Source organism: Hyperolius riggenbachi, chromosome 12, assembly GCF_040937935.1.
Source record: "Hyperolius riggenbachi isolate aHypRig1 chromosome 12, aHypRig1.pri, whole genome shotgun sequence".
Taxonomy (NCBI): Eukaryota; Metazoa; Chordata; class Amphibia; order Anura; family Hyperoliidae; genus Hyperolius; species Hyperolius riggenbachi.
In genome coordinates, this window is record NC_090657.1 from 204231498 (window position 1) to 204254479 (window position 22982).

The 22982-nt window shown below is 46.4% G+C and overlaps 2 protein-coding genes across 3 annotated transcripts in view; one reads left to right on the forward strand and one right to left on the reverse strand.

Moving 5' to 3' along the window:
* The first annotated feature begins 3257 nt into the window (after positions 1–3257).
* On the forward strand, positions 3258–22649 carry DHRS7C (dehydrogenase/reductase 7C). Its single transcript, XM_068264189.1, has 7 exons — positions 3258–3364; positions 6909–7068; positions 9331–9443; positions 13329–13539; positions 13622–13714; positions 15211–15366; positions 18536–22649. Exons 2-7 carry the CDS (start codon positions 6915–6917, stop codon positions 18745–18747), a joined length of 939 nt encoding a protein of 312 aa, XP_068120290.1. The 5' UTR covers positions 3258–3364; positions 6909–6914; the 3' UTR covers positions 18748–22649.
* GSG1L2 (GSG1 like 2) overlaps positions 9506–22982 on the reverse strand; it is a 348027-nt gene continuing 334550 nt past the window's right edge. The window contains exons 6-7 of one of the 2 annotated variants that reach the window (XM_068264185.1): positions 9837–9987; positions 9506–9577 (exon numbers count right to left, since the gene is read on the reverse strand). In XM_068264185.1, coding sequence (XP_068120286.1) covers positions 9521–9577; positions 9837–9987 — 208 coding nt within the window. In that variant the 3' untranslated portion in view covers positions 9506–9520. Of the gene's footprint in view, positions 9578–9836; positions 9994–22982 lie in introns of those variants that run through there. The other variant, XM_068264186.1, reaches the window with a different exon arrangement.

A 22982-nucleotide genomic window follows, 5' to 3' on the forward strand; every position in this document is an offset into this window, starting at 1 on the left:
CTCTTGGAGTAGGGCAACCAATAACACACAACAAAAAAATCAAAGAACCCCAACTTAACCCATGTGCGGCCAATGTATACAAATGACACCACTAAGAAGCTGCAGATTTACCAGGCCCTCAAAGTGGAACTAGAGAAGAAGTGGAAAGTGAGGGTAAAAGTGGTGCCAGTGGTGGTGGGAGTACTTGAGTACTTGGGGGTGGTGACTCCAGCTGCAGGACTGGCGCTGAAAGATCCTTAGAACAATATCAGAAATATCTGTCCAGAATAGGGAAGTGCTTGAAGAAGACACACCACCCATAGGAGTGAGAAGGAAATATATATGTCTCCACAAGAAATCTTGAAGATGTAATGAAGGGAGTAGAACAACTCAGGGCTCTTTGCTGAATGATGTACAGTATTTAGCACAGATGAATAATACCATAGCAACACAATAACAGAAACTTCTTTCAAGGAAACAAATGCTACTGACATGTGTTAAAGGACAACCAAAGTGACTTGTGACATGATGAGATAGACATGTGTATGTACAATTTCAAGCCCACAGATAACAGTTCTGTCTGGGTTGGGAGGGACTGGGTCAGACTATAGCATAACCCTCACTGATAAGGAATCACAGCCATAAAACACTTTCCTGTCAGTAAATGGCTTCTGAGAGAGGAACGACCACTCCCCCCCCCCAGGCTGAATTATTCATTTCACTTTATACATGGGCGTAGGGCCCGTGGTCGCCGTGGCGACCGGGCCCGCCTCCTAAAGAGGCGGGGGAGGGGCCCGGGGGCCTGGACCCCCCAGGTGTTGAAATCCCCGCAGCGCACTGCGGGGACTGGCTCCCGGAGGCAGAGCAGGGCTATGGCAAGATGGCTGCCGAAGCCCTGCACTAGAGACTATTTGTGTCTCCAGTACAGGGCTTCGGGCGCCATCTTCCCGTAGCCCTGCACTCTGCCTGTCAGCGCGGGAGAAACTGGCTGCTCCGCTGCAGGATCGTCGCTGGAGCTGCACGAGGGAGGCTGGCTGCACGTCGGGGAGCTCACGTCAGAGGCTGGCCAGGTGAGTGAATTTTTTTTATTTGTACAGGTTTATTTTCTGGACCCGGTGACTGCCCCCACATAACGATTATTTTCTAGTGACTGCCCCCACATAACGATTATTTTCTGGTGACTGCCCCCACATAACGATTATTTTCTAGTGACTTCCCCCACAAAACGATTATTTTCTGGTGACTGTCCCCACATAACGATTATTTTCTGGTGACTGCCCCCACATAACGATTATTTTCTGGTAACTGTTCCCCATATAACGATTATTTTCTAGTGACTGCCCCCACATAACGATTATTTTCTGGTGACTGCCCCCACATAATGATTATTTTCTGGTGACTGCCCGCACATAACGATTATTTTCTGGTGACTGCCCCCACATAACGATTATTTTCTGGTGACTGCCCCCACATAACGATTATTTTCTGGTGATTGCCCCCACATAACGATTATTTTCTGGTGGCTGCCCCCACATAACGATTATTTTCTGGTGACTGTCCCCACATAACGCTTATTTTCTGGAGACTGCCCCCACATAACGATTATTTTCTGGCGACTGCCCCCACATAACGATTATTTTCTGGTGACTGCCCCCACATAACGATTATTTTCTGGTGACTGCCCCCACATAACGATTATTTTTTGGTGACTGTCCCCACATAACGATTATTTTCTGGTGACTGTCCCCACATAATGATTATTTTCTGGTGACTGTCCCCACATAACGATTATTTTCTGGTGACTGCCCTCACATTGCGTTTATTTTCTGGTGAATGCCCTCACATTGCGATTATTTTCTGGTGAAAGATCAATGCCCTCACATTGCGATTATTTTCTGGTGAAAGATCCCACATTACGTTTATTTTCTGGTGAATGCCCTCACATTGCGCTTATTTCCTGGTGAATGCTCCCACATTGCATTTATTTTCTGGTGAATGCTCCCACATTGCGATTATTTTCTGGTGAATGCCCCCACATTGCGTTTATTTTCTGGTGAATGCTCCCACATTGCGTTTATATTTTTGTGAATGCCCTCACATTGCATTAATTTTCTGGTGAATGCCCCCACATTGCGTTTATTTTCTGGTGAATTCCCCCACATTGCGTTTATTTTCTGGTGAAAGCTCCCACATTGCGTTTATTTTCTGGTGAAAGCTCCCACATTGCGATTATTTTCTGGTGAATGCTGCGCACATAACGATTATTTTCTGGTGAATGCTGCGCACATAACGATTATTTTCTGGTGAATGCTGCGCACATAACGATTTTCTGGTGAATGCTGCGCACATAACGATTATTATCTGGTGAATGCTGCGCACATAATAATTATCGGGTGAATGCTGCGCACATAACGATTATTTTCCTTCAGACTGGCATCTTGCTACTAATTGTCCTATTTCCTCTGGATGCTGCGTATGTTTGCAAATTGAACGTGACAGCCATGCTGCTGGAAAGCGGAATTGATATAGCCATGCCATGCACAGCTATGGGGATTTGGATATGTGTGTGCTTCGGGTGTTGCGAGGGGGGGGGGCTGTTGTTGCCGGGGGGGGGGGGGCACATCCAGATTCCGCATCGGGCCCAGAGGTTTCTAGCTACGCCACTGCCTACGCCCATGGCCAGCCAGCACACTTGCACCACAGTTTGGTGGGGGTTTGCAGGTTAATGGAGGGCAACGTCTAAGGTACCAGGACATCTGTGCCTATAGGCTCCTGTGATGTAAATCCGGGCCTGTTAACAAGCTATTTCCCCTCCCCTTCTGGCACCTCTCACACTGTTGTTGTCCTTGGCAGTATCAGTTGTTATGTATAGAGTGCTTGGAAGGGCCCCATGTAAAACTCGCACCGGGGCCCATAGCTCCTTAGCTACGCCACTGACTTTATAGAAATAAGACTTTTTCAGGAGAAGAAAGACTCTAAAGTGGGTGAAGACATGCACAGAAACAGAACCATCCCCACTAGTGGACCCCTCCAGAAGGGCCAGGCCTCCCACTGAACTTCACATGGGAAATAGTTCATCTTAAGTACTAAATCTAATCTCTTTTAATGGCTCTAGCTTTTGTAGACAGCACAAGAAAGCTTGTTTTGTAGGGAGAAACATGGAGGCCCTCGGTGACATGACAGGACTGCAGAATGCCATCTGAAACTTGACCCTGCGTGTCCTCCTCCTGTCTGGATGCGACTTAGGAGCTGAATTTAACCGTTTCCCACAGCTGGGATCTATTAATATCTCTGTGTGTGAGCAGCTCACTCCCCGGGGCACAGAGAAGGACTCCGCACTTACCATCTCCCCGCAGGAAATCACCACTGATCCCCCATCAGAGCAGTAAGTACCTCCTTTTATTACTGCTATGGTTATTGGTACCGGAACTGCCACTTGGACACACAGCCCTGACTCATCCAGGTTCCCTATACATTGGAAACTTGGTTTGTGAGCATAATTCATTGCGGAAACTTGCTTGTAATCCAAAGCACTCTTATGTCAAAGCAAATGTCCCCCACAAGGATTAATAGAAACTCTGGACGATTCGTTCCACAATCCAAAAACATTTATAGAAAAATGTTTAATACAAAGCACTGTACTGTATAAAGACAAATGTAATAAAGACTTGCACTATAACAGAATCAGCACTATAACAGAATAATTGCCATCTGTTGGCTCGCCTCATCCTTTCTTCTATGTGGCATTACCAAGGCACATATCCAATGACAGTTGCTTTTGCCTACATTTCATGGAAGGATTTCATGGAAATGTGAGTTTGTACAGTCCCTACACTGAGTACAATCCTGCAGCGTCAAAAAGAGGAGTCATTGGCTCAGTTGTAATAATGTGACGCATTTATACGTACTGTGCTTGTGTATCAAGCCATTGCTTGCTTATCAAGTTGCTTTTTTTGAAAGGCCTCTTAAACCAAGTTACTTGCAGTCCAAGGTGTTACTGCAGTACTAAGTTGGAAGAAAGAGGTGGACTATACAAGGGGCCAAGACTTGTAACAGGAATCCTTGATGCAATTTTCAGTGCATTTATATGAAACATTGGGGGTAGTTCTACAGGTCCTTCTCAAAAAATTCTCAACTCTCCTGACCTGACCCCCTTAGAGAATCTGTGGGATATTGTGAAGAGAAAGTTGAGAGACGCAAGACCCAACACTGGATGAGCTTAAGGCCGCTATCGAAGCATCCTGGGCCTCCATAACACCTGAGCAGTGCCACAGGCTGATTGCCTCCATGCCACGCCACATTGAAGCAGTCATTTCTGCAAAAGGATTCCTGACCAAGTATTGAGTGCATAACTGAACATAATTATTTGAAGGTTGACTTTTTTTGTTTTAAAAACACTTTTCTTTTATTGGTCGGATGAAATATGCTAATTTTTTGTGATAGGAAATTTGGGTTTTCATGAGCTGTATGCCAAAATCATCAATATTAAAACAATAAAAGGCTTAAACTACTTAAGTTGTGTGTAATAAATCTAAAATATATGAAAGTCTAATGTTTATCAGTACATTACAGAAAATAATGAACTTTATCACAATATGCTAATTTTTTGAGAAGGACCTGTATAGACATCAGACAAGGCCAAGCCAATTCAATCCCTCAGTGTTCCCCTTGCTCGCTTGTCGGTGGCTTATAAAACGGGGCCCCTGAATGTTGCACAGAATGCTGGGAGATGCAAAGTATCAGGTGACGCAGCGGTGGAGATACGGAACTAGAGGCTGCCATATGCAGTTCAAATGAAACAGTTCATTCGCAGCAGAGAGTGACCGAGTCTGTTTAGTATTTAGTGGTTCAGCTGAACTGCCTTCAGCCCAGCGTGGCCCGATATTACCTCGCTAACTTTGCACTTTTGACCGATTCGCACAGTGAGCTGGCTGACAGTGCAGGAAAAGAGCGATGGAAAGTTTAAATCAGAAGCAGAACAAGTGCTGGGAAGGCTGACTGCATAAAGTTATGTCTGTGTGTCTGTCTATAATGTATCCTTTATTTGTTATTACTTTAAATAGCCAAGAATTTTCAGATCCGCACTTGTGTAAAAAATGCAAATTGTAATGTATTGCCGAGGTAATATCAGATTGTGATGCCCTAAGTCTCTGAGCTGGACCTCAGTCATCACACGCATGCTCAGTCTGATCCTTGATAGATTTACCCCCAATTCTTTAAATTCTAGACCTCCTACACCCCACAAATTGTGAGGGAACCCCAAAGCTAAGTGTGCCAATTTGCAGCCCCCCAGCCTTGCTGAGAGATAGGTTCATTTAACATAACCCCGGTGGGGAAGGGGTCTGCAAATTGGCACAGATGTAGCACGGGCGGTCCCCCCCTCCCTGGTAGCAGGAGATTGGGCGCCCGCAAGTGGAAGTTGGGGCACTGCCATAGTCAGGAAAATGTAATAAATATCTTATTGTTTAGTGGGCACCAGGGCCCAAACTATCCTTCAATTGGCGCCCCTAAAATTACATCTATTTTATCTTTTGCGGAAATTGTTGGGGGAGGGAGTGGTTAAGGTTAGGCGTAGGGGTGGGGGTTAAGGTTAGTCATGTGGGGGGTGGGATGGTTAAGGTTAGGCTTGGGTGGGGTTAAGGTTAGGCATCAGGTAGGGTGTTTGAGTAGGGGGGGAGGGGGGGGTAGGCGTCAGGGGGGAGGGTTCTGTGTGAGTATAGGGTTAGGTTTAGCTTTAGTAAAATTGATATTTTACTAAAGCTAAACCTGACCCTATACTCACACAGAACCCTCCCCCCTAATATCAGCCTATTGAGCCAATCAAAGTGCGGGGATCACGTCCTTTAAAGTGACTGGACCCAGAGGGGTTCAGGGAGGGATGAGTGGAGCGCCCATTATTGGCAAATAGCGGGAATGAAGTTACAAGCGCTTGCTATGCTGCACTACAGGTTAATTATGCATGCTACGCTGCCACTAGCGCACGTAGCATGCAGACTCTTACAATTAAGGCACATTGATAAAATAGCGCAAGTAACAGGAGATTACTTGCGCAATTTCTGTTAGTGAATCAACCCCAACATGTGTACACATAACATGTGCAATAATGCACTGCCATACTGTCACAAATACTGGCATTTGTGCGGCGTGCTGATAACAAATCAGTTGGGCAATCTTCTTTTTAGCCAGACAGATAAGGCGTCTATGATTTAAAAAATAATAATTTTACATTATTACAGGCCACAGGACAGTTTTCTACTTTGCCTCAGTTTATTGTAAATGAGGGCCCAGAGAAGGCAGTGGCGTTACTGGATCATGATTACACACCTTATCAGAGTCAACATGCCTTATGAGAGTAGCATAGTGAGCGCTATGAACTTAGGCTTGCTAATTGGCAATGATGAGAGCTCCACACGTCCTGCCCTGAGCCCCTGTGGGTCCAAACACTTAGCGCTCGCTATGCTACTCTGATAAGGCATGTTAACTATGATAAGGCACGTTGACTCTGATAAGTCAAGCTATTTGTTATAGTGAATCAACCCCACAGTACCTCCTTTGCATTGTAGAGGTTTCATTTGCATTTCTGGATATAGCTATGAGCTTTGTTTCCCAACCGTGGTTCTCTGAAGCGTTCTTGAGCTTGTGCAGTGATTATCCCTACAGAATAGCCTGTTTCTAATCCAATGCTGCCTGTGGGCCTCAACTTCAAAGCCATCCAGCATTGGCTTTTGACCTTGACCCTTCCATGAAGAGAATTCAAGTCAGAGTCAATGGGGTTTTATCAATGTTAATTGTAATGTCAAGGAACTTAGTGGATTCATAAGGTGGATAAAATATGGCAGTTTTGATTTTGTCCATACAGAATTTAAGAGAGGGCATGAAAGAAAAAAAAATGGCAGCTAACCAGCCATCCATCTGTGTTGTCATTTTAGGGTGAGATGGGCACCTTCACATTTATGATCCTGCCGCTGATCATCCTGGGAATCAGCGGCATAATCTACATCTACAGGGAGGTGGTGAGGCTGATGTCTCGGTCGGCAGTGAAGAATAAGGTGGTGGTGATAACAGATGCCATATCTGGCCTGGGGAAAGGTATGATGCAGTGATATATATGGTATACACATTTACAGATGTATCTTTTGTGAAACTGTAAATTGTAAATAAAAGACATAAGCGAGCCGGAATATTAAAGAGGCACTGTAGTGACATATAGTAGAATGCAGTAAATTATTCAGTGTACCCACTTTTATGATAATTTTCCAGGTTTCAACATCAGAAACACTTCTTATAGCTATACATTGCTGTATGTGAGTGGCATACCTGGGGGGAAGTGGCAGGGGCGGGCCACGCTGGGTGTCACCATGGTGGGGGTGACACCCGGAGCCCTGTGCAGCCACCAGTGTCTGCTGTGCTTGGCTCCTCCAGCTGATGCAATGAATGCAGAGTATTGTGCATGCGAATGCCTTGCTGATATCTCACCTGCACCGGAGTCTAGTGTTATCTGACCTCCTGTCACAGCTCAGCTCTCACCCTAGTGCTGGCACCTCTTCCTGCACTCGTGTAATCACATGATGCAGATAGAGATGCTGGACACTAGGAGGAGAACTGAGCAGACAGTCAGGAGGCTGCATGGCAAATCAGGTGAGATATCATCATGGCTTCCACTCCTGCAATACTCTGCCCTAATTGCCTCAGCTGGGGGAGCCAAGCAAAGCGGACAGCACGGGGGCCACTAACTCCACCGGTGGAGGGGGAACACTAGACTAGCTCACAATCTAATCCTACCATAGTCATAGTCTAATGTCATATTATTATTATGTATTTACTGTATATAGCACCGACATCATCTGCAGCACTTTACAGAGTACATAGTCATGTCACTGACTGTCCTCAGAGGAGCTCACAATCCAATCCTACCATAGTCATAGTCTTATATCCTACCATATTATTATGATGTATTTATTTAACACTTCCACAGGGCTTTACAGAGTACATAGTCATTTCCATCAGAGAAGCTCACAACCTCATCCCAACTATAGTCATATTAGACAGTGCTGGCTGTCACACTCACTCCGATGTGTGCGTGTGCTTGGGTGTGTGCATGCGTGTGCGTGATATGTGGATCTGAAAATTCCTCGTCCTAAAGGGAACCCGAGGTGAGAGAGGTATATGGTGGGGGGAGGTCGGAGAGGTGGTGTTAGTGAATAATCAGCACCGGGTGTCAAATACGCTAGGTACACCACTGCTGTATGTATGCATGTATGTATGTATGTATGTAACCCTGTCCTCCCAGTGATGTCACAGCCTAGGCTATTTAGCTATGCAGAATTCCTCTGCCATTTGCTGAGAGAAGCAGCATGTAAGGATTGGGGGAGGAGCCAGTGTAGAAATGTGCAGAGAGAGGCAACAGATAAGGAGTTGTGGGAGGAGCCAGTGAAGAGATTTGCAGAGAGAAGCAACAGGTAAGGATTGGGGGAGGAGACAGTGTAGAAATGTGCAGAGAGAAACAACAGGTAAGGAGTTGTGGGAGGAGCCAGTGAAGAGATTTGCAGAGAGAAGCAACAGGTAAGGCATGGGGAAATGAGCTGATGAAGTGAAATTCAAAGAGAAGCATCAGGTAAGGAGTGGGGGAGGAGCTAGTGAAGAAATATACAGAGAGAAGCAGCAGGTAAAGAGTGGAGGAGGAGCTAGTAAAGTTATTTGCAGAGAGAAGTAGCAGGTAAGGAGTGATGGGAGGAGCCGGTGAAGAGATACGCATAGAGAAGCAGCAGGTGAGGAGTAGTGGGAGTAGCCAGTGAAGAGGTGTGCAGAGAGCAGAAGCATGTAAGGAGTGGTGGGAGGAGCAAGTGAATAGATTTGCAGGGATAAGCAGCAAGTAAGAAGTGGGGGGAGGAGCCAGTGAAGTAATTTGCAGAGAAATGCAGTAGATAAATAGTGGTGGGAGGAGCCAGTGAAAGGATTTGCAGAGAGAAAAAGCAGGCAAGGAGTGGAAGGAGGAGCCAGTAAGATCTGCAGACAGAAGCAGTAGATAAAGAGTGGTGGGAGGAGCCAGTGAAAGGATTTGCAGAGAGAAGAAGCAGGCAAGGAGTGGAAGGAGGAGCCAGTAAGATCTGCAGACAGAAGCAGCAGATAGGAGTGGGGGGAGGAGCCAGTGAAGAAATATACAGAGAGAAGCAGCAGGCAAGGAGTAGAGGGAGGAGCCAGTGAAGAGAAATGCAGAGGGGAGCAGCAGGTAAGGAGTGGTGGGAGGAGCCAGTGAAGAGATATGCAGAGAGAACCAGGATACCGCATTAGCATGAACAGACAGTTCGCATGCATTAAAAAAAAATCTCTTACTGTTTTATTATTCCACAGAATGTTCCAGAGTGTTCCATGCAGCCGGGGCCCGTCTGGTGCTCTGCGGGAAGACTTGGGAGAAGCTGGAGGCCTTACATGATGCCTTGATCAGTGTTGCTGATCCCAGTGTGGTAAGAGACTCTTCATTCCACATCTTCCATCTGCCACAAAATGTGATATCATTTCCTGTGCCAGTGTGCCACGCCTGCTATAGACAGAAGATCAGAAATGTGATGTCATTTCCTGTGCCAGTGTGCCACGCCTGCTATAGACAGAAGATCAGAAATGTGATGTCATTTACTGTGCCAGTGTGCTACACCTGCTATAGACAGAAGATCAGAAAGTGGAGTCCTGCCTGAAAAGTCAGTATTTAAAACCAGGATTAAATATTAAACTTTGTTTTGTAGATCACCTGTGAAGCCTGCTTACAACAGTCAGTAAGATAAACGTACATCAGTCTCACAGTGCAGGATAGTGTCACTAGTACAAAAATTGTCACTAGTAGAAATTTAAATAGAATTCACCTTCATGAGCAGCATGGTGGCGTAATGACTAATGCTCTTGCCTTGCAGCACTGGGTCCCTGGTTCCAATCCCAGCCACGGCAATATCTGCAGGGAGTTTGTATGTTCTCCCTGTGTCTGTGTGGGTTTCCTCCAGCCACGTTGGTTTTCTCCTATATCTCAAAAACATACAGAGAAGTTAATTGGCTTCCCCCTAAAATTGGCCCTAGATTACACTACATGATACATACATAGACACAGGACTATAGTAAAGATAAATTGTGAGCAGTTAAGTAACAAAACAATATACTCTTTCCATCGCTGTGGAAGATGTCGGCACTATATAAATACTAAATAATAATAATAATATTCCCATTTAAATACGCATCCCTCAAGGGTAAATATTTACCTTTTAGCTCAAGCACAGGGGCAGTATTCGTTCTTCCCACGGAGATAGGCGAAAAATAGCCGGTCATCGCCGGGCCGCTCTACTGCGCAGGCGCAAGTCTCCTGTGCCCGCGCAGTAGAGCGGACCCGACGGAGATCGGCTATTTTCGCCTATCTCCGTCAGAAGAGCTGCAACAGCGCCCCCGCTGGAGCTCAAAAAGGTAAATATTGCACAGGCTGTCGGATTTGTCGCCTGTGCGTTCCGGGGGCTGCAGCGAGACCGCCGTGGGACACAGGAGGACGGGGGAAGCCTCAATAGGGTCCAGAGGCTTCCCCCTACTGAGGAGAGTACCCCCCAGGGGAAATTTTCTTCAATACAGGTATTCTTTAATAGGAATGTCATAAAGCATTATTGTACTGGACACTCCAGATGTACAGGGATGTCAAATCGGTCTTTCGAGGGCCGAGATCCTCACACATTTTTGATACAGCTCAAACTAATTGATGGGTCTGAATCAGGAAAGGTGTGGTCCATCAGGTAGAACACATTCCTCTCTTTCTCAGTCCATCCTAAACACTGGCATGGATCTGGCCCTCCAGGCCTGGAGTTTGACACCTGTGCTCTAGAACAATCGTTCTCAATAAGTTTCTATTTTTTTCCCTTCCCAATTTGTCATTGTTAAAAGTTTTAAAAACTTTTTGAAGCTAAATGGTCAACGCAGCCAAATGAATGAGTCAGAAGTACCTGCTGCAGCTGACATGTCCACATTGCCTCTTCCCTGTCCATAGGGCAGCACAGGCGTTTCATCACTGAGCTCAGCAGCGAGTTTGTACAACAAATGATAGAAAACTGTCACCCATAATGATCCTAATTGCTTCATCCAACAAAATGCATCTGTGTGGCTTCAGACAATCTCTGCACCCTTTACGCCTTGCCCATTCCATCTGTGTCTGCACAGTACACAAGATGCAGCTAGGCTCCTCAGCATGCAGCATAGGACAACGTAGGAAATAAAGTAATGCAAAGTATTTCTTATTCCATTGTACAGACTAACCAGCAAGCTCATGGTGACCCAGAACTCATTGGAATGTGTAAGGGACTACAATGGTCCTAAAAGCCCCCTTACTAAGATGTTAAGAAAAACAAAAATGTGCTTTCCTAAAACAGCAAGAATTTGCGATAATTCAGGTTGGAGTGAGCTCGAGATGTCTCCCAGAGCCCACTGCTGAATATATGCAAATTAACCATTGTACCCTTAGAAGCTAAACACACCTCCAGAACTGCAGGTTTAGTATTTCATACGTTTTTGAGGCTAGTGTACCTGAGACACTGAAAAAAATAAATTCTCCAGCCCCCTCCAGGCTGACAGGTAGAAATAATCTTCAGTGAAGAACTTACTTATCCATTTCGTCAAATTACAGATCCTCTCAAGTAAACAGAAGTAAACCATTCCTCGGAGCAGGCAGACCAATACAAAGAACAGTCAGGGAGCTCTACCGCCCTCTGGTGGATAACATAGGGCAGAATTTTCCGAACACACCTGAACACCTGCTTATTTATTACATAATCTCATCACCTAATCTGCCAATGTACCACCAGTGCAAAGCATAGAATTATGCAGATACACATCAGGGGGCTCAGTTAAAATTCACATCAAATACTATAGTGTGGGGAAATGGGATCTCAGTGATTGGGACTGTGTCATAATGGTGTCAGACAGGCAAGTTTGAGCCGTAACTGCTGATCTGCTGGCATTCTCACGCACAACCATCTCCAGTCTACTCGAAATGGTGTGAAAAGTTAAAGACTTCCAGTAAGCAGCAGTGGTGCTGACAAACAGCTTGTTAATGAGAGACACAGCCTTGGAAGAAGCCCCAATCGTCCTGAAACAGCCGTCAGACTTTGCTCCTGTGCCCCGCACCCACCTACTGTCTGACTCCCCCTCATCTAAATGGCGGGCCATATGCAATTCACTTTTTCTCCAAAGTTTTCTCCTAGGAGAGACTTTATCATCTTGTATTTAAACTCAATTTTCAGCACTTTGCAATTGAAAAAGTACCAAACAGAAGGTGAAAAAGAACTATCAAAATTATTTTGAGTATTTTCTTGCTTGCTGGTGGTGTTTTATTGACAAGTTGTAAAAATATCACCCAGGAAAAAACTCAGGAGAAAAACGTAATTGCAATTGCATATGGGCCGGTATGTCTACTTTGTTCCTGCGCTGGCATTCATCAAGGACTGTATGTTGATGCATCTTGCTACTAAAGGGAACCTGAAGGGCTGAGGGCTATGGTGGACCTGAGGGCTATGGAGGTTGCCATATTTATTTTCTTTTAAACAATACCAGTTGCCTGGCAGTCCTGCTGATCCTCTGACTCTCTTTAGTCATAGACCCTGAACAAGCATGCAGATCAGATATTTCTGACAAAAATCTGACAAGATTAGCAGCATGCTTGTTTTAGGGGTGTGTGATTCAGACACTGAGGCTCGAATGATCAGCAGGAAAGCCAGGCAACTGGTATTGTTTACACGGAAATATATATGGCAGCCCGCATAGCCCTCACACTTCAGGTTCCCTTTAAAGTTTAACCAAACTACAACCATGAACCGGCATTGCCAGGTATGTTTTATTTTGTTCTTTTTTTTTTTTTTTGCACATTTAGTTTCTTGGTAATGAATGAAATCAGGGGAGAAAGGTCAGACCGATTTGAGCTGACATAAAGGCTACTGTAAGCAGATAACCACTACATACAATTGTGTTGAGCAGAAAAGGTTCTTAAAATGCACAACAGATCACAATACACCAAGTCCATGGACAACATCCGATACATCAGTAGTCCAGGCTGCTGGTGGTTTACGACACGGTAGACCAGGAGTTACGTCTCATGGGTGTGCAGATGCAAGAATCTCAAATTCACTTTTGCGATTGATGCCGTGAAAAATTTAGGTTGGTTTGAGGCAGAAAAGGAGGACCTATCCATCAATATCATAATGTTTCTATAAAAGGGCTCAGTGAGTATAACTCAGTTATGAATGCCGGAAGGCCCACGAGAATTAGCTGTGTGCAAGAGAGTAGAAGACAAATGCCATTGAATACTAACACAAATTCTGATGTTTGCTCCTCAGACCTTCACACCAAAGCTGGTCCTGCTGGACATCAGCGATATGAATAATGTTGAGGCCACAGCTCAGGAGATCCAGGACTGCTATGGATGTGTGGATGTCCTAATCAATAACGCCAGTATGAAGATAAAGGGGCCGGCTCAGAGCGTCACACTGGAACTCGACAAGAAAATCATGGATGCCAATTATTTTGGGCCCATCACATTAATTAAAGGTCTGTTGGGTGCGGTCTTCAGAATTTACAGGAGACGTATTCAGATAGTTGTGTTGAATTTGTTCTGTCTCTTCTTTCCCAGCTGTTCTACCGCACATGATTTCCCGGAGGACTGGCCACATTGTTCTGGTGAACAACATACAGGGGAAGCTGGGAGTCCCATTCCGTGCAGCCTGTGAGTGTCACACCACTTATATATATGCTAACGGAAGAGGGCTCTATCCCTCTAACTCCCCTCCTGATATACTCTGTGCTGCTGGAGGACTCTGCTCCTTCCTCTATCTAACCCTTCTCTCCTGATATACTCTGTGCTGCTGGAGGACTCTGCTCCTTCCTCTATCTAACTCTCCTCTCCTGATATATTCTGTGCTGCTGGAGGACTCTGCTCCTTCCTCTATCTAACCCCCCTCTCCTGATATACTCTGTGCTGCTGGAGGACTCTGCTCCTTCCTCTATCTAACTCTCCTCTCCTGATATATTCTGTGCTGCTGGAGGACTCTGCTCCTTCCTCTATCTAAACCCCTCTCCTGATATACTCTGTGCTGCTGGAGGACTCTGCTCCTTCCTCTATCTAACCCTCCTCTCCTGATATACTCTGTGCTGCTGGAGGACTCTGCTCCTTCCTCTATCTAACTCCCCTCTCCTGATATACTCTGTGCTGCTGGAGGACTCTGCTCCTTCCTCTATCTAACTCTCCTCTCCTGATATACTCTGTGCTGCTGGAGGACTCTGCTCCTTCCTCTATCTAACCCTTTTCTCCTGATATACTCTGTGCTGCTGGAGGACTCTGCTCCTCCCACTAACTCTCCTCTCCTGATATACTCTGTGCTGCTGGAGGACTCTGCTCCTTCCTCTGTCTAACCCTCCTCTCCTGATATACTGTGTGCTGCTGAAGGACTCTGCTCCTTCCTCTGTCTAACCCTCATCTCCTGATATACTCTGTGCTGCTGGAGGATTCTGCTCCTTCCACTAACCCTCCTCTCCTGATATACTCTGTGCTGCTGGAGGACTCTGCTCCTTCCACTAACTCTCCTCTCCTGATATACTCTGTGCTGCTGGATGACTCTGCTCCTTCCACTAACTCTCCTGATATACTCTGTGCTGCTGGATGACTCTGCTCCTTCCACTAACTCTCCTCTCCTGATATACTCTGTGCTGCTGGATGACTCTGCTCCTTCCACTAACCCTCCTCTCCTGATATACTCTGTGCTGCTGGAGGACTCTGCTCCTTCCACTAACTCTCCTCTCCTGATATACTCTGTGCTGCTGGATGACTCTGCTCCTTCCACTAACTCTTATCTCCTGATATACTCTGTGCTGCTGGAGGACTCTTTTCCTTTCCCTATCTAACCCTCCTCACCTGATATACTCTGTGCTGCTGGAGGACTCTGATCCTCCCACTATCTAACCCACCTCTCCTGATATACTCTGTGCTGCTGGAGGACTCTGATCCTCCCACTATCTAACCCTCCTCTCCTGATATACTCTGTGCTGCTGGAGGACTCAGCTCCTTCCTCTATCTAACCCTCCTCTCCTGATATACTCTGTGCTGCTGGAGGACTCTGCTCCTTCCTGATGTACTTTGTGCTGCAGGAGAATAAACACCATAAAGTAATTTCTAGCTATAAATACACAACCTTTCTCAGTTATGCACCTTCTCTCTCTGCACAGATGCTGCTTCTAAACACGCCATCCAAGGCTTCTTTGACTGCCTGCGAGCTGAAGTGGAAGAGTTCAATGTGTCTGTCAGCACGGTCAGTCCGACCTTCATCAGATCGTACCACATGCAACCGGAACCCGGGAACTGGGAGGCCTCCATCTGGAAATGTAAGGACGCACATCCCTGTCTTCCATGTATTTCACAGTAATTGTTACAATTAGTAAAAGGCTACAGACTTCACAGATGACAGCTTAGTATATTGTGGATGCTGGAGAAAAAACCACTTCTGCTTCTCTCTGGGACGTTACACACCTATTGCTTTTCTCAATTTTACGAACTAATACACAGTACGGGGCTCCTGGGGTCCCTGTGTTTTTTTTTTTCCCGTAAGGGTCTTTGGACTTCTCCATATGCCTTCCTAAATATTCAGACAGGAAGAGGCACGTTCCCTTCTGTTACCATTCCATTCCCACCCCCTTTCCTCCCCTTAAGGCATGTTGACAAACTCCGGTCCAATCTGGCCCGCAGAGCCATCCAATTTGGCCCCCAAGTGGTTTTCCCACTGCATTTTTGACCCACTCTAAACCATCAGGGAAGCTGTACTGGAGGTGAAGCCCTAGATCACCAGGGAAGCCATGTAGGGGAGGGAGGGGGAAAGCACTAGACACCAGGGAACTGTATATGGTAGTGGGGGGCTTTAAAACCAGGGAGTTTTATGAGGGAAGGAGGTGGCCACTAGACATTGCTGTTGGCAGGGCCGGCGCTACCATTAAGGCAAAGGAGGCAGCTGCCCCAGGGCCCCAGAGCTTGTAGGGGCCCCCAGTGGCTACAAGAGGAAAAAAAAAATTGCAAATCGGCCTTATAGTTTTTGAGAAAAACGGTTTAAAAGTTTCAAAGGGAAAAAAAAACACATTTAAAAACCTGCCGATTTTAATGGTTAATAGCAAATCCACCTTAAATGCTAAAAATGCTAAATTTGCAGGATATGTTAAGGAGATCATTAGGAATAAGAGGAAAAAACAATTTTTCAAAAAGACTTTATAGTTTTTGAGAAAATCGATTTTAAAGTTTAGAAGGAAAAAAGTATAGTTTTAAATGCGGTAAATGTCACTTTTAGTAGCAAACCTAACGGTAGTGTAATTTTACATGCATCAAACGAAAGAGCAATACATTTCCTGATGGGGTTTCCAGGGGGTCTATACGCAGCCGCAGCGCTTTGGCCAGGGATCGCTATACAGCCGCCATATGGCTGTATGAAGATCCCTGGTATTTTTTTCCTATTTTCCCAATTTTTTTTTATGTTTAGAGTGTGGGAATTTTTTATTTTTTTTTAAATTATGTGGGGTCCCCCCTCCTGAAACTTTGTAACCCCTTGTACCCCATGCAGGCTGGGATAGCCAGAATGTGGAGCTCTGACCGATTGGGATTTCACACCCTGACTATACCAGCTGCAAAAAAGGTCCCCTAATGCCGATTTTTGTTCCGGGGTATATGTTGGGGGGGCCCCCCAGGTTTATTTTGCCCTGGGGCCCCATTGTTGCTTAAACCGGCCCTGGCTGTTGGCCCATTACTTGGTCCCAGTGTTCAGTGTTGGCCCACTGTGTATTTGAGTTTGACACCCCTGCTTTACGTGAACAGGAAGAGACAGGGCACAGCAATATGTAAATCCAGCATGAACGTGCCTCTGTGATTACCTTACGTAGCTTTGCCTTCAGTCAGGTCTACTTCAAGCTCCATATACACACAGTAGACCACGGTCGTTAGTAAACTAAAAATAATTAGTAGCTCACCAACAACAATGTGCAATTGAACAACATCTGACAGCAGCATGGCACATTTGAAGTTGGTGATGTTCTATGAATGGGATCGTTAGTGGAAGCTTAAAATGGAGGAACCAGAACTATGTAGGTAGTCACACAGCAGTGTTTGGATGCAAACGATCATTTATCATGTTCTGATATCTGTTTTTTCTACTGATTAACACCACTTATCCAAATGGATCAGCCAGGATGGATTAAAGGCTCGTACACACGCCGTACCAGAAGCAACAACGGGTCCGCCGGACCCTCCCGCTGGGCGGTGTTTAGCCAACAGTATGCGCGTGTGTACGCGTCTTTTGGCGGACTGATAAGGCTGTTTCTGAACGATCCGCCGGGCGGAACGCTCAGAAACAGCCTTATCAGTCCGCCAAAAGACGCGTACACACGCGCATACTGTTGGCTAAACACCGCCCAGCGGCAGGGTCCGGCGGACCCGTTGTTGCTTCTGGTACGGCGTGTGTACGAGCCTTTAGTCTACAGGAATGATAATCATGGTTTGTTGCTGTAGCTTCACGTTGATGTGCCTCCTTTTCTCTGACGATACTCAGGCGACCAGTCATTCGCTGTTCTTTCTAAACGACACCAGTCTAGTGGTGTAGGCTAAGGGCGTAACAATAGACCCTGCAAGGGATGCAGCCGCAGGGGAGCCCAGAAGCCACAGGGGCCCCGTCCTGAGACACTGACAGCTAAGAGCAAGGAGAGAAAAAACTTTCTGCTCTCTACACAATTATTCTAATGAATGCATCTGCTCAGCCACTGATAAGGAATCATGCAAAGTTTGGTAGAGAAAGATTTGTAGACAGTCCCTATTCAGTGTTCAGCAGGTTCTTGTGTACAGCACCCCGCCTCAACCTCTATACCCCTCCCTAAGTGCTCTGTATTGTGGTGATGCTGGAGAAGGTTGCAGAGCCAGTTCTGCCCCATCAGAGATGGACAGAGTGAGTGTAATAAGCTGAGGCCACACTTGTCTGTTGGTTTTCTGTAGGTGTCTTCTGCACACCAAGGGTTTGATTCACTAAAGCGTGATAACTGCTATCACAGCAGTTATCACGCGATCTGCGTGAACGGCGTTACTTCACTGCTGTCTGTTTTTATCTGCATGGGGAAAACACATTTAAGTGTGCACTAGCCAACTGAATAACATTGGTTCTCAGTTTACCTGTGCAGAAAGCGGGTGGTGGTGGTGGTGGGGGGGGGGGGGGGGTTGTTGGCGGGAGGGGGGAGCATCCAAAGTTTTGCAGGGAGGTCCAGTGATTTCTAGTTACGCACACACTGGTAGCTGCGGCGGTTGGTAGGAGGACGTGGTCGCTTCTGGAGAATCCAGAGGTTGCTCTCTTCTTAGGCAAGAATCTGTTTTTTGACCTAAGGTTTGTCTTGGGTTCACTTTAGAGATGGAGAGAAGCTGACCAGTTCACAGTGGTGCTGGGGTACAGGACTGGGTGTAAAGACTGCTGGTAATGCAAAAAAACGATGCTTCAACTTTGCTGGCCATATTTCTTGAACATTTTCCTTGTAGTCTTTTTCAGGAAGCTCTGCTATGGCGTGCACCCCGTGGAAGTGGCAGAGGAAGTTCTGCGGACTGTCAGCAGACGCAAACAGGAAGTCTTCATGGCCAATCCTGTCACCAAAGCTGCTCTCTTCACCCGAACCTTCCTGCCAGAGTTATTCTTTGCTGTGGTGGCCACCGGTGTAAAGGAGAGACACTTCTTGGAGGAAGAAAGTAAATAAAGCGAGAAAGGCAGGGAGATGGCGAGGGCAAGCTCTTGTGGCCAGAGGCTCGCCTTTACAACCTTGCTGCAAAATCTCTACTGCCGTATTGCTTTGTTCTGAGTACCAAATTCAGAGATTATACTGTAGATTTGTAGTAGTAGATATAACTATATATATAACAGTTAATAAATTATATATATGACAACCATTGATGAAGGAAATGGTCTGTCAAGCCAAAAGTTCAGTTGGGCCACATGATGTTCAAAGTATCATCATGTGACCTGGCTGACTTATATGAGCCTTCCCTCTCCAAGCCCCTCCCCCCGCCCACACACACTTTATTGAAAATGATTGGTTACTGAAACAGTGGGAGGGCTTTCACTGGCCAATCGCGAGCTCCTCTGCAGCCCCATAGGCTACAAGTGCTCAGTTTGCTTTACCCGCTTAAGGCAAAATCGGTGTTTATAGTCATCATATTTGTGCACTAATCAGTGCAAATAGGAGGTTTAGTAAATGTCTGTTCTGCTGAAATGCATATGCAGGCGCTCGCAGTGCAACATTTTTAATCCCTCAAAGGAAGGGTGTTAAATGGTTAAACACAGCATAAAGCTTATAGAAAAAAAATAATTGTGTGGTTGAGTGGTGTAAGGTTAGAGGGGGCTGTGGGATGACTAATACTCCATCATAGCTCTGCTGAAATCTGATTAGTATAAGGTGGTAAGGAGATCGCTCTGATGCCCAATCAGGGAACAGTAAATTATTTGTTAATTTGGCCTGCCAACCCACAGTGTTATGTTAACACTTTAAAGGGAACCTGGGGTGAGAAGGACATAGAGGCTGCCATAGTTATGTTGTGTAAAACAATGCCATTTGCCTGGCAGCCCTGACGCTCAATTACTCTCTTGCTCCGCCTCCTCACATCTGTGGTCACCTCCTTCCGACAACATTCTCATCGCCTCCCTCGCCCACTGTTCACATTCCCGCTGGCCATTGCACTCTCCGGTGCGGCGAGTGGTGGTGGCAGTTCTTCAGTCTGCACACCAGCGTGACCTCCATACTGAACACGGAAGAGTAGTGTGTCCCTGCCTGCTGGTCCGTGTATATAGGAAGTTCCTGTATACCTGCGCCATCAGGGAGGGACACACTGCTCTCCTGTGTCATTCTTCAGTGCGGTGGTCACGCTGGTGTGCAGACTGCCGAACTGCCGCCACCGGAGAGTGCAACAGCCAGTGAGGATGCAATCTCTGTAACCTGGAGGAGGTAAGGGAGGGAAAGGGAGGTGCAGGGTGGCTGGCTTTCTATAGTGGCACCTATGCCTGCTATTACCTATACTGGGGCACCTGCTATGCCTGGCTACCTAAACTGGGGCACCTGCTATGCCTGGCTACCTAAACTGGGGCACCTGCTATGCCTGGGTACCTAAACTGGGTCACCTGCTATGCCTGGCTACCTATACTGGGGCACCTTCTATGCCTGGCTACCTATACTGGGGCACCTGCTATGCCTGGCTACCTATACTGGGGCACCTGCTATGCCTGGGTACCTAAACTGGGGCACCTGCTATGCCTGGCTACCTAAACTGGGGCACCTGCTATGCCTGGGTACCTAAACTGGGTCACCTGCTATGCCTGGCTACCTATACTGGGGCACCTTCTATGCCTGGCTACCTATACTGGGGCACCTGCTATGCCTGGCTACCTATACTGGGGCACCTGCTATGCCTGGGTACCTAAACTGGGGCACCTGCTATGCCTGGCTACCTAAACTAGGGCACCTGCTATCCGTCTATTTGAGTTTGACACCCCTGCTACCTGCTATAGAGCCTTCCTGGTCCTCTCTCCATCTCCTTGTTGCCCCACCGTCTCTCCTTCTAGTATCTGCAGGACTTCTTGGAAGGTTTCGGAATCACTCGTGTCCCCATCCGTACTGCGCAAGTGCTGATTTGGGTGTGTGCAGTGCACATCCGCTCGTCTTCAGTAGTACTCAGGGAAATGAGAAGTTCCAAAGGCTGCCTGAGGAGGGCTCAAGACTTAGTCAACCTGCAGATCCAATAATTTCACCGGGGGAACGTGGAGAAGGAGAGAGGACCCAAAAGGCTCTATGAGCTCCAGAGGCTTCCCTCTTCTTAGGTGAATATCTACTTTTTCAGGGGTGCTTTAAGGTTAGAGTCAGGGATAGAGACAAAAGATATTCCAGGGTAAAGGTTGGAGATCAGGTCCCTATCCTAGAGAACTTGTTTCAGCCAGAGGGGAAGTTGAAGAAGTTGAGTTATGTGTGATGGATTACATGTGCAACAAGGAGGGGGGCCCAATCTTTACTCTTGATGTGGAGCCCTTGGCTGCACATCTGGTTTGGTGAACATCTCCCATTCCTCATAGAAAGAAGAAAACATTGGGTGATTCACTAGACCATTTCCCAGAGTGGACATCAGCAGACCATAATGGACTCACACTTCCCATAAGGACACATATGGTGCCATGAACAGAGGATCCTAGGAAATGGTTTCCAGAGAGTCATTAATCTGTATGTTATGATTCACTGATTAACTGGGAGAGACAAACTCTCAGTCAAACTATGGGGAGAGGCAAAAAAAAGTAAAAACCATACCAACCACATTTTTAAGGCAAGAAAGGCACGCCTCTGAACACCTCTATTCAGCCCTCCTCCCTCCAACCACCAAGATTTACTGTGCAAAAGGTGTCATTTTATAATTTGTAACTACTTTTGCTCCAAATTAGCATATGAAAATAGGCAATATTCCATTTTATAGGATGGGAACAGAGTTCAGAGTCACATAAACACATACTTAAGGTGACCACACACTAGTCGATTTGCCATCAGATTCGACCAACAGATAGATCGCTCTCTGATTGAATCTGATCAGAGAGGGATCGTATGGCCACCTTTACTGCAAACAGATTGTGAATCGATTTCAGCCTGAAACCGATCACAATCTGTGGAGCTGCCGCCCCCCCCCCCCCCCCCCCCCTGCATACATTACCTGCTCCGGCCGGCGCGAGTCCCCCAGTCTCCGCTCTCTTCTTATCCGCTCCGGGCTCCGGCTACTGAACTTCCTGTCCAGGGGAAGTTTAAATAGTAGAGGGCGCTCTACTGTTTAAACTTTGGACAGGAAGTTCTATGTAGCAGGAACGGCCCGGAGCGGAGAAGAAGACCGCAGAGACCTGGGGACTCGCGCCGGCCGGAACAGGTAATGTATACCCGCTGTATTGCGTCCGTCGTCGGGCATTCGAACGCCGCTAACGACGCACTCCCGACCAGCCGGCGACCGATGAAAATCTTCCGTACGGATGGGTCGACGGGAATCGACGGGAACAATAGATTTCGGACGGAAATCGATCGTTCTGTCAGCGGTGTGTGCGGCGATTTTACAGCCGTTTCGATCACTGTGATCGAAACGGCTGTATATCGGCGGGAAAATCATTAGGTGTATGGGTCCCTTTAGTCAACAGGTAGATATATGTATACAGATCTGTACAGAGGTCCTGAAAGAGGAACACATGAGGAAGAAAGAAGGGCAGAGATTTGGTTCTAAAAAAAGGTACTGTCTCTCAGAAAAGGGAAATTGACTGATTGTTACACAAAGAACGAGGAGACGACCGTAAAATTCTGATTAAGAATCTATTTATATTACAAGCAGCAAAGAACAGGGTTTCTTTGAATGTATAGCATGTTATACTTGCTACTTAGAACACTTCAGTCTGCAATGTGTATGTTTGTTAGAGGAATATACTGTGTATGAATGTAGGAAGGTGTTTTGTACGGGAAAACCTTAGAACAGGCTGGCCAGGACCAGGAATTGATGGGCCATGTGTTTGATGTGACAAGGTGCAGATTGTCTTCTGTGTTCAAGGACTTTTGGGCTATTTAAAAAAACAACAATAAATTCTGGTAGAAATGAGCTCTTATTGTGTTTGAAGTTCATTTTATTTCTTTATGTAAATAATGATGTGGTGTTCAATGATGGTGCCTGTGTAGAGGAATGAGTCAGAACAGTGTCACAGAGTCTGCAACTGTGTCAGGCCTCACTCCCACTCAGGGCTGTTTGTAGGCACTGGCCGATCAGGCAGCTACCTTGACACTTGCATTAGGGGCACCACACCCCTATTAGCACACTGTTTATTTAATTAAGGAAGGGATGGATGGTAATTTTAACACCTAAATGGGAACAGCTCCCTATCCCCCATGTGTACAGCTCCATCTCATGTTTTGTCCCTGCTGCAGCTCAAAGTGCC

Excerpts from the sequence above, each read along its gene's own strand:
- DHRS7C (XM_068264189.1), top strand. The coding sequence starts at position 6,915 with ATGGGCACCTTCACATTTATGATCCTGCCGCTGATCATCCTGGGAATC. Across the intron at positions 13,540-13,621 it reads GCCCATCACATTAATTAAAG|CTGTTCTACCGCACATGATT; the intron begins GTCTGTTGGGTG and ends CTTCTTTCCCAG. Across the intron at positions 13,715-15,210 it reads AGTCCCATTCCGTGCAGCCT|ATGCTGCTTCTAAACACGCC; the intron begins GTGAGTGTCACA and ends CTCTCTGCACAG.